We start from the raw sequence: 12,396 nt of genomic DNA, 5'->3' as shown, positions 1-12,396 counted from the left end.
TGGGGGGCTCCAAAATCACTGCAGATGGTGACTGCAGCCATGAAATTAAAAGACGCTTACTCCTTGGAAGAAAAGTTATAACCAACCTAGATAGCATATTAAAAAGCAGAGACATTACTTTCCCAACAAAGGTCTGTCTAGTCAAGGCTATGGTTTTTCCAGTGGTCATGTATGGATGCGAGAGTTGAACTGTGAACAAAGCTGAGCACCGAAGAATTGATGCTTTTGAACTGTGGTGTTGGAGAAGACTCTTGAGAGTTCCTTGGACTGCAAGGAGATCTAACCAGTCCATCCTAAAAGAGATCAGCCCTGGGTGTTCTTTGGAAGGAATGATGCTAAAGCTGAAACTCCAATACTTTGGCCACCTCATGTGAAGAGTTGACTCATTGGAAAAGACTCTGATGCTAGGAGTTATTGGGGGCAGGAGGAGAAAGGGACGACAGAGGATGAGATGGCTGGATGGCATCACCGTCTCGATGCACATGACTCTGAGTGAACTCCAGGAGATAGTGATGGACAGGGAGGCTTGGCGTGCTGCATTCATGGGGTCGCAAAGATTCGGACACGACTGAGCAGCTGAACTGAACTGATGTAGAGCAGTGTTTTGAAAATGCTTAACACAGAGGGGGACTCACATGCACCTGCTGGAATGCCTGGCCAACTTCAGGATAATCTAATACTGCTTTTCTGAGTAAGGCCCCCAGGATCCGCACTCAAAAGCTCTTCAGTGGGTTTTTGTGCCTTTTATTTTGCCCATAAAATGAAAGTGGAGGACCCCATATATATGTGGATGAGAGCATAAAAACTGGGAAACGGGAAAGTTGGTTGAAACTCTATCTACTAGGATAGGAGTGGAACAAATCCTAGAAGCTATTTCCTTTGAAGGACAATGTGAAGATGACTGTTGGGTATCAAAGGGCATCCTCTTTGGGCCAACACTGGTTAAATATCCACTTCAGCTTCAAAACCATCTTGTCCCAGACTACATTCACTACCTCCCCAAACCCAGTTTTCAATGTTCCTAAGCTCTGCAAATGTCACACCTCACTAGTCACATGAATTTTTTAAATCACATTATATTGCTGTTCCTTTTTAAATGTCCTCTGAATCTATTCTCCTTTCTGTCTCCCTTGCCCAGTTACCATCATCTCTTACCTAAGTTGCTCTAACAGCCCCCTAAAGTGTCACCTTATTTCCTTTTTGTCTCCTTCAGTGCCTTTTCCACTTGAGGACAGACTGCTCGTTCCATAATGTTCATTCAATTATGTTTAAATCTCATTTTGTTCTCATTAGAGTTTTACTTGCTGTTTCTTCAACTTTTATATATTCTCATTCAGGTCTTTGGATATTTGTCACATTTTCATTACTTGAGACTCAACACAAGCTGATTTGTCATTGTTACCAAAAAAGAATTAATAAAATGTGTTCCTGTGGGAATACATCTAGGTTTGCCTGTTGGTACGGTCGGCCATTCTGTGGGCCCCGATCTCAATTTATACCTAAGAGGCTTTTCTCTCATAACTCTAAGGGCCAGATCAATTTTCCTGAGTTTGGTAAATCTGATCTTTCTGTCTTACATTTACAAAGATATTCAACAATAACACTGAATAGTGGACTTTAAAATTGCTCATATTTTTGTTTTTATCTCATCCCTAGGCAGGTTTCCTTCTGGTTGGACACTGAATACAAATAATTCTATTTTCAGTGTTTACGTCTAATATTGCATGACTATTAAAAACATCAGTTAAATGCCTACCAGTGTTCTGTTTGAGGTACTGTAAGTCAAATTTTCTTGGGTTAGTATTTATATAGGAAACGCAGGTACATTGAAGTCATGAAAAGTTCCAAATCTTACCTTTGGTGTCATCCATACCACTCAGGAGACATCAGTCATTTCTGACTATTGATTAAGTGCTAAGGGACTGGTTATTGGTAGATTTAATGAGTTTTATGTGAACACCTGGCTCATATAAAAGGTTATGTAGAACTTGCAACTTAATTTTTCCATGACTTGGTATAATAAAAAATAATTTTCTAGTGAATCAGTTAATGCTTTCCATTTAACTAAAACAGGAATATACTCTAGTGTTCCTGCTCTGTGTATTTGTAATTCACACCCTAAAAATTTGAACTGCACCCCACCCTTCACCTGCACTTAAATGATAGCAACAAATATGCTATTTTACACACCCATATTATGGTTCTGTTAGCATGACCTAGGAGAGCTGCCTTAACAGACAGTTGGTCCTGCTACATGAAGGAGTACAAATCAACTGTTTCAAAATGGAAGTCTCCACAATTCAATTACTACCATGTATATCACAATTGTTTAACTTGAAATTGTGCTACTCTTTTTTAAAATGGTTAATAAGAGATTAAATGATAAAATGATAAAGGTGGAAATTTCCTTCTTCTCTTCTAATATTTTGTACATGTTGATTTTGGCCCCTATCAGTTATTTGGACTCTCATTTCGTTATTTTGTACAACATGAAATCAGAGTTATTTCACAAAGACTCCTTCAGTTCAGTTCAGTTATTCAGTCATGTCCAACTCTTTGCGACCCCATGGACTGCAGCATGCCAAGATTCTTTGTCCTTCACCAACTCCTGGAGCCTACTCAAAGTCATGTCCATGGAGTCAGTGATGCCATCCAATCATTTCATCCTCTATCATCCCCTTCTCCTCCTGCCTTCAATCTTTCCCAGCATCAGGGTCTTTTCAAATGAGTCAGTTCTTCACATCAGGTGGCCAGAGTATTGGAGCTTCAGCTTCAGCATCAGTCCTTCCAATGAATATTCAGGACTGAGTTCCTTTAGGATGGACTGGTTGGATCTCCTTGCAGTCCAAGGGACTCTCAAGAGTCTTCTCCAACACCACAGTTCAAAAGCATCAATTCTTCAGTGTTCAGCCTTCTTTATGGTCCAACTCTCACATCCATACATGACTACTGGAGAAATCAGAGCTTTGACTATATGTATCTTTGTTGGTAAAGATATGACACTGAAAGATGAACTCCCCAGGTCAGTAGGTACCCAATATGCTACTGGGGAAGAGTGGAGAAATAACTCCAGAAAGAATGAAGAGATGGAACCAAAGTGAAAGACTCCTTAACCCTAGAGAAACTGATTCATTTCTAACTGAAGTTGGCTTTGCCTCTCTTCAGGGAATTGAAGTGTTAGGTGTTTCCTTATTTAAAAAAGAATGCCCACCTAAGGAGGGTTATAGTGCATGTGAATGGGCAGGTATAGGGTCACTGTTGAATCCAATGACATCCTCCCACCACTTCCAAAGCTATTACAAACTCCATCATAAAAACAAAAGTTCTATGAATAATGTTTAATAACACAATTTTGGGATTTGTTGCTATCTTACTTAAAATTCCTGTAACTTTCCTTTTTACTTAGAATTTTAAACAAACTCTTGAAATGATCTAGAATTTTTTATCTTCTGCAATCTCATTTTTTGTTATTCCCTCTACCTAAAACCTACCTCACTTGATCAGTTTCCAGTTCCTTTAATGTACTGAGACTTTTTTTTCAGCTCTGTGTTTTTATATATTCTAATTCCTTTGCCTTTTTTCAAACAAACAAGCGTACCCCGGTTTACTCATTCATAAATGTTCTTTTTTTATATTTCCAGATTTTTTGAGAATAATTGACAAATAAAATTGCATATATTCAAAGTACACAATATGATGATTTGATTTAGATATACATTGTAAAACATTCATCACAATCAAGTTGATTAGCACATCCATCGTATCGCATATTTACCTGTGTGCAGTGTATGTGTGGTGAGAATATTTATGATCTACTTCCTTAGCTGACTTCAAGTACTAATGCAGTATTATTAACTAATCACAATGCTGTACATTAGATCTCCAGAACTTATTCATTCTATACCTGAAAGTTTGTATCCTTTGACCAATAGCTCCCAATGTCCCCCCACCCCATCTCTTGGAAATAAGTTTTGTATTCTCTGTTTCTATGTGTTCAACATTTTTTTTTAATTGTTTTAGATGTCACATATAAATGATACCACACAGTATTTTTCTGTCTCTGTATGGCTTATTTCTCTTAGAATGATGCCCTAATCTATGATGATCACATATAGCAAGATTTCCTTCTTTCTTGTGACTGAATAATATTCCATTGTGTGTATATGTGTGTTTATAGTCTTGCTTGTTTATTTTTGCTGTTTTACTTGTGTTTTTGGTATCATCCAAAAAAATTATTGTCAAGACCAATGTGAAAGGGAAACACAAACAGACTCACAGATATAGAGAACAAACTTGCGCTTGCCAAAGGGGAGCTGGAGGTGGGAGGAGAGGAGAGATTGCCTGGGAATTTGGGTTTACCAGTTGCACACTATTATATATTGAAGAAATAAACAAGGTCCTACTTTATAACATGGAAGCTATATTCAATATCCTGTGATTAAACCATAATAGAAAAGAATATGAAAAATAATGTCTATATATGCATATATATATATACACACATATATATACATACATATATGAATCACTTTGGAGTACACCAAAACTAACACAGCATTGTAAATCAACTATATTTCAATTAAAAAAATTTTTTTAAAGTACAGCCTTGAAGAATTTTATCCTACATTAGCTTCTAGAAGTTTTAAAATTTGTGGTTGTGTATTTACATCTTTAATTCATTTTGAGTTAAATTTTGTGAGTGATGCAACATCAGAATCCAGTTTTACTATTTTGCATGTGTCTACCCTTTTCCTAACACCATTTTTTACTTAGAGTGTCTTCTTTCTACTGGTATGCTTGTTGACCATATAAGGGAAGGTTTATTTCTTGGCTCTCTAATCTGTTTCACTGATCCATATGTTTGTTTTTATGCAATTCTATAAACACCATATTATTTTGATAACTACTGCTTTATAGTTCAAAGTCAGGAATTGTGATGTCTCCAGTTTTGACCTTCTTGCTTGAGATTGCTTCAGCTCTTCAGGTGTTTTGTGGTTCCATAAAATTTTAGGATGACTCTATTTCTGAAAAATATCTTTGGAATTTTGATAGGCATTGCTTTGAATCTGCGGATGACTTTGGGTCCTATGAACATTTTAACAATATTAATTCTCCCAATTCAAGAACATAAAAAAATAGATACATGAACATGTATAACTGAGTCACTTTGCTGTATACCTGAAACTGCCACAACATTGTTATCACCTATGTGCTGTGCTGTGCTTAGTCGCTCAGTGTGTCCAACTCTTTGGAACCTGGGGACTGTAGCTCACTAGGCTCCGCTGTTCAAGGGGATTATCCAGACAAGAATACTAGAGTGGGTTGCCATGCTCATCTCCAGGGGATCTCCCCAACCCAGAGATCAAACCCAGGTCTTCCGCATTGCAGGTGGGTTCTTTGCCATCTGAGCCACCAGGGAAACCCAAGAATTCTGGAGTGGGTAGCCTATCCCTTCTCCAGGGGAACTTCCAGACCCAGGAATTGAACCAGAGTCTCCTGCATTGCAGGCAGATTCTTTACCAGCTGAGCTCCCAGGGAAGTCCAATCACCTATACTCTAACTTAAAATAAAGTGTTTTAAAAAACAGCTAAAATATAGGATGCTACTTCCTCTCTAATTTAACTGAAAGTCAGTGCTATACAACAAGTAAATATTTCAAAGAGAAATAATGTCAAAAAATTCACAATGCAGCTACAGAAAGTATGAGACAAAAATAGTTGATAAAATGTATTGTTGCTTTTCAAACTTACTGTCAGTGATCCGTATTTTTAGTAGTAGACCAAAAAACAACCAATAGGTTTTATTATAGGGAAATATTTCATAAGTAAGAAAATAATATTACAACAAATGGTAGCAGATGCACAATAGATTATTATTTAATTTGGGTAAAATTATAAAAATCATGTGAATGTGCATATATATGATACAAATATATGCATATATATATATATGAATGACAAGCTAACTTAATAAGAAAATATACCTATTTTTATCACTTAATCTGAAGGTGTTTAACATTCAGATTGAATGTTATACATTCAATGTTATATTGAAATATAATGTAAAGATCAATGTTAAAAAAAAAAAGAATATACCTTTTCATTTACAGGTATCCCCCACTTTTTGAAAGTTTGCTTTAGACCACTTCATTTTTACAAAAGACCTATAGCAGTAACTGTTTTCACTAACTGAAAGAAATCTAAAGATGGATACCGCTTTAATGAAAAATGTGAAAATGGAAAACAATGTTCAGCATTTCTTCTGTAGCCAGTCTTTGTAACACAGTGCACACCCAGAGCAGCAAGAGGAGCACCATGAAGCTCCTTCCTCAGGAATCGCACTCAGCATCTCAGTGTCAAGGCATCACAGCTTTGAACTGTGTCATTGAGAATCTATGCTTTATCTCAGTTTATTTTGTGACTCTGTTAGCCATATGCGTCTTAAGGTAATTTTGGCCTTATGCCATTTGGGCTTCTGAAAAGTCCTAAGGATATTCTACTTTTGAATAATGGGTAAATCTGTATTTGTGTCTTCTGCATTTCTTTTATCAACATCTTATAGTCTTCAGTGCAAAGACCTTTCAACTTTTCTTCTTGAATGATGCCATCCATCCTCCCCTATGTGACTGACGTCCCATTATTCCCATTGTTTTCAGAGAAAATGTAATTTCTTTTAGGTAGGGCTTTTCTAAAAACCTAACTTGAAGCTGCTTTCCTCTGATAGTCTCTCTCACAAAGGCACTGCTTTTAAGATTTTGGTTGGTTTCTGTTTTAAAACAATGCAATCTAAAATTATATGTTCAGTTGGGTGTTTATATGATTGAGGCTTGTTTCCCTCACTGGACTGAAAGCTCCACTAAGATGAGGGCCATCTCTGTTTTGTTCAATATGGTGAAAAGAATGCCTAACACAGTGTTTCAGATGTAAAAATTTGTGTCACATATTTGCTAAATACTCTGGAATGAAAGAATGAGTAATGATTGCCTGAAGTCCACTTAGTACTCTGAATGCCCCAGAATATCTGGACTAAACCATGCTTAAGGAGTCTAGAATTATGTTGATTCCCCACTAAATTGTTAGCTGCTATCGAATGGAAAGTTAGGGTGTTCTAGTGCTCTATACTAGGGTAATGGACTGAAGAATCCCATGAAGCTGTATATTATGTAAGAATGTGATTAATTATATTACTTGGTGCCTTTTTTCTAAGAAGTCTCTGAATATCTCTCTTTTTTCTCTTCATTTCAGGAATAAGTAGTTTTAGTCCCCTGAACACCTGACTTTTTATAGGCACTGCGAATTATGCAACTAAATATTGCTTAACTAGAGCTGAATTCTTGAACCATGTGTAGTAAGAGAATGAGAACTCATAGCACATGGCAACTATATTAACTTTTTTGGTCTTATTTTTTAAAATCTTTATCTCTGCTTTTCCCTTTTGCCTTTACTTTATCTCCCACTTATACTTCATAAAAATTTTTATTTCTGCAGATAATTTTGGAAACAACATACATGGCTAGGTCCCACAGTAAAATAATATATATTTAAATTTGAGCCTCTGAGTCCAAAGAACATATCGTTCATACTAAAATTTTATGTTGAGAATTACTGTGGAAATATAAATCTGGTGACCTGTGAGTGGAGGCATAACAGAGAAGATAAAGCAGAACAGGAGTAGAGAGACCATGCAGAACTCTGGTATTCTGATCCAGATAAAAACGGATGAGTGTTTGACCCTCCGTAGTAAGGAAAGGGGTGCTTACTCTGGACTGGTAATCTGCAAATTGTTTAGAAAATAGGAGTAGACTTTAAGGTCAGATAGATATAGAAGGAAATCAGACATCAGCAACCTTAAGCCCATCGAACACCAAAAATAGTTATTTCTTAAATGATTTAGTGACTAAATGACTTGCTATGAGCAAGTCAGGCATACTGAATTTGAAGAGATAAAGAATAATATAAATTCAAAAAGAATAATATAAATACATTTTTGACATGAGACTACATGTCTTTTCGGATACAAAAATGAAGACTAGACTCAGTACTAACAGTGCTTCTAATTAGTCAAGTTTCAAGCCCACGTCTTAGTCTGTACATCTGTACATGCTTTTCTCTTACTGGCTGTGGAATTTAGCTTCCTCTGTATATTTCTTCTTAGAAGCCTTTACCTTCTCCATCTTGTTGGGCTTTCTCAAGATTGAGTGAAAAATGAGCTTTGCCTTTCATCATTGCCTTCTTCCTTCCTTTGTTCAAAATAAACACCTGCAATCTCAGTTTAATAATTTCATGATTATTTGTCATCTTTTCTTTTGTATTTATTTTTAACTGAAAGATAATTACTTTACAATATTGTGTTGGTTTCTGCCATCATCAGCATGAATTAGCCACAGGTTTGCATATGTCCCCTCCCTCTTGAACATCCCTTGTCACTTTTTTCTTGATAAACATTTCTTATGTACTAAATACATGCCAGGACCTATACTTGATGCCATTCACAAACGGATTGTAGTAGCCAAACTGAAAGTCTAGGACCTCACAGAGTCATTAAGGTAGAAATTTCTTGCTCTATTATGACATAGAAATTACCATGATGTATAAACCTGGAAAAATTTTCAGATTCCTTAGAAATATCTTTATAAAGAAAAAAAGATACTGATCATTTTATTTATTTCATTTAAAGTTTTGTATCACACTGAGCACTCAAAAGAAATTGCCATTTTTTAGTTTCCAGAAACAATATTTAATATATACTATATATTATTTCTTAGACTAAAACTTTAATTTTTTGCAATTGAAATGACTGGGAAAACTTCTGTCAAAAATAATTAAAAAAACAAAACCACAGCCCCCTGCCTCCTAGATTTCAAGCACGTATCAATAGGACCTCATAGGAAAGAGCAGAAAAATGACTTTGTCTCGGATCTTCTTGGTCTTTACTCCATAGACGATAGGGTTGAGGGCAGGTGGGATGATAACATAGAGGTTGGCAAACACAATGTGAAAGGTCTGAGGGACATTGTGTCCAAAGCGATGTGCAAGGATGGAGAAGAATGCTGGTATATAGAACATGAGGATGACACAGACATGGGAACCACAGGTGCCTAGGGCCTTCTGGCGAGCATCCTGAGAAGGGAGGTGAAATACAGCACAGAGGATAAGGATGTAGGAGACAGCAATTAGAATCACATCTGAGATGACGGCCATGAGGAGAACACAAAACCCATACCAAATATTGATGGAGATGTCAGCACAGGCTAGTCGGGCAACACCTATGTGCTCACAGTATGTGTGAGGGACGTTACATGTCCTGCAGAAGGGTAGACGATTTACAATGAAAACACATGGGAAAATAACACAGAAGCTTCTGAAGGAGATTCCCACAGCAATTTTGACAATGGTTCTGGGAGTCAGAATAGTGTTGTATCTCAAGGGTGAACAGATGGCCACATAGCGGTCAAATGCCATGGCCATCAGTATAGATGAGTCTAAAACAAAGCTGAAGTGCAGAAAGAATAACTGTGTGAGACAGCCGGGAAAACTGATTCTCTGGGGACCAAACCAGAAGATGCTCAGAGTTTTGGGGACACAGGTGGTAGACAGTATAAGATCAGTAATAGCCAGCATGGAAAGGAAAAAGAACATGGGTGCATGAAGACTGTGCTCCGTTGCCATGAGAAGGACACTATTACCCACAATGGCCACAAAATAGATGAGACAAAAGGGGATGCTGATCCAGACCTGGTGCTGCTCAAGTCCAGGAATACCCAAAAGGGTGAAGGCACCTGTGTTGTAGCCAGTCAGATTGAACGTGGTCATGGAGATCGGATGAATAGCTTCTGTGTCCTAAAACAAATTGTATGGAATGAACATTTTAAAAAAATCATATGGTAATTCTTCTTGCACCATTTTCTTAGGGTCGGCTTTTCTCTTTCTTATTGCCAAGAAAGAACCTCCCTTTTCTATTAAGACAATGCTCATCTCCTCTAGAAAGATGCTAAAGAACCAGTACTCCTGGTTATAATAACCAAGGCTCTCCAAGATATTCTTCAACATGCATAAAATGTTATTTCCATTTTAATGACTCAGTTTTCTCTGGGTCAATGTAATGTGTTGCTGTATAGAGAAAAATGACCTAACCACACACATGCTGAGAGACAGAAGGAAAATTAGAGAAGGAGGGGCATAATTTGGAAAATAAGATTTGTCCCATGGGCCAGATTCTTATCTTCCTCATTTTAAAAATAAAAACTAAAGCTCTGAGAGCTGTCTTACCAAAGATCTCATTTTTAGTAACTTGCAGAGCCAAGCACATTAGAGTCCACAGACAGCAGTGTTTTTTTGCTGCTGTCCCACTCCAGGTGACTTCCTCCATACCCTGTTAGACAAGGAGAATTGAGAGGAGCAGGAGGTATAGAGAAGTGTTTAAGGAAAGACAAAAACTGGAGCTGTAGCTTGTCACACCAACCTTATTGTAGTTGCAATGATTTCCCTGACACGAGAAAGTCTTGGGATTTGCAGACCATAATGTTCTCTGAGGCTGTGTTGTTTGATACCTCACCTTGGATTATAATGTAATAGCGGTTGCAGCTCACCCTCCAGCCCACTCTTAGGACTTAGTGAAGTGAGTGTAAGTACCTCAGTCATGTCCGACTCTTGGCGGCCCCATGGACTACACAGTCCATGGAATTCTCCAGGCCAGAATACTGGAGTGGGTAGCCTTCCCCTTCTCCAGGGAATCTTCCCAACTCAGGGATCAAACGCAGGTCTTCCTCATTGCGGTGGATTCTGTACCAGCTGAGCCACAAGGAAAGTCCAGGATTCTAGAGTCCTAACACTGCTGGAATGAGTAGCCTATCCCTTCTCCAGCAGATCTTCCTGACCCAGGAATCAATCCGGGGTCTCCTGCATTGCAGGCAGATTCTTTACCAACTGAGCTACAAGGGAAGCTGAGGCAATTATTTCAAGTGTGCTTTTTGATAAAGACAGAGATGACCTCTAGTGGAAGAAATACAGAATTTGTATATCCTAAATTCTGAGTCAAGATAAAAGCAAATAAGCAACCTCCATAACAACAGTTAATGTTTTTTGAGAACATTCAGTGTACGTTATATAAAGCTCTGTACATGAAATCTCTTCTTTGATGCTCCTAACAACCCTAAGCCAAGAACATTACTCACACTTTCAATATATAGAAACTGAGGCAGGGAGAAAGTAAATAATTTGCCAAAGTCACGCAATGAGGAAATCAGTGTAGGTGTCTACACTACTTATCTCCAATCTATTCGTCCTTAAACCCATGTGATTCGCATTTCTGTCCTCTCCTTTTCACTTCTGAAGGGCTGTCATGAAGGTCACCAATGATGTCTACATCCACCTTTTAGTCCTTGATGGACATCTCAGCAGCATTTGATACTACTGAGTATGTCTTCAATCTTTGAATCATTTTCTTAATGCTTTATCAACACTTTTGGAGTTTTTCTTCAACCAGTTGACATTTCAGCTCATCCTTTGATTATTCTTCTTTTTGGTATCTCTTAAATCCTGACATCCTCAAGTCTCTACCTGAAGCCCTTTTCTCTTCTATCCATACTTTCCCTGAATTTTATCATCAACTTTATATTGTCACCTCCTAATTCTTTAGATCTCATTTAGATCTTTCAAGACACACATCTCCAACTGCACTCTGAAGATCCTCTTTCGGATAGCTCATGGGCACCTCAAATTTAACTTTTAGAAAATTAAAATTAAAATCTATTGTATTTCTTCAGTAATTTGATGCCCCTTACTTTTCTAATATATCAGAGAATATGAGTTTCATCCATTAAATGACCCAAAGCAGTAACTTGAGATTCATCATTTACACCTTCTCTCTTTAAATGCCCCACATTCAATCAGTTATATTGATCTAATTATTTTAAATCTAAATCAAAAATCCTTAACATAACAACCAGGATCTCCGGAATCTGGTCCCACAACTTCTTCAGCTTTCATGTTATAGCCCAGGAATGCTTGCCAAAAACCATATGAAAGATGGTGAATTACTGTACCGCTTAATTTCCAAGGTTCCAGCTACAGTATTTAACTATTTGCTTATAAATTTTAACCTGCGTATGCACTGAAACTTATCTTTTCCCTGAAGACAATCAGGAATCAAGCCAGAGACAAACCATGTGGTGAAGGAGAATGAGACCACTGCCACTCTCTAAGGTTGGGCAATCACACAGCGAGGTGTTCAAAGCTATACCTATGCACTGATTTCTCATTCATTGATACTGCACCTCGCTGAACAATGGTCATTGTGGAAAAATAAAAGTCTAAGCCTGTAGTGCCCACTCTTCTAAAAAAAAGGAAACAGAACTTGTATTCTTCAGTGCTAAAGTCCCCTGACTATGAGAATTCC

The 12,396-nt window shown here is 37.5% G+C and overlaps 1 protein-coding gene across 1 annotated transcript; it reads right to left on the bottom strand.

Annotated features, from left to right (window-relative positions):
* Positions 1–8,870: 8,870 nt before the first annotated feature.
* OR52H2B (olfactory receptor family 52 subfamily H member 2B) lies at positions 8,871–9,812 on the bottom strand. Its single transcript, NM_001390146.1, has one exon. It carries the CDS (start codon positions 9,810–9,812, stop codon positions 8,871–8,873), a length of 942 nt encoding a protein of 313 aa, NP_001377075.1.
* Positions 9,813–12,396: the final 2,584 nt, after the last annotated feature.

Source organism: Bos taurus, chromosome 15, assembly GCF_002263795.3.
Source record: "Bos taurus isolate L1 Dominette 01449 registration number 42190680 breed Hereford chromosome 15, ARS-UCD2.0, whole genome shotgun sequence".
Classification (NCBI taxonomy): Eukaryota; Metazoa; Chordata; class Mammalia; order Artiodactyla; family Bovidae; genus Bos; species Bos taurus.
This window is presented reverse-complemented; position numbering and strand designations above follow the sequence as displayed.

Excerpts from the sequence above, each read along its gene's own strand:
- OR52H2B (NM_001390146.1), bottom strand. The coding sequence starts at position 9,812 with ATGACCACGTTCAATCTGACTGGCTACAACACAGGTGCCTTCACCCTT.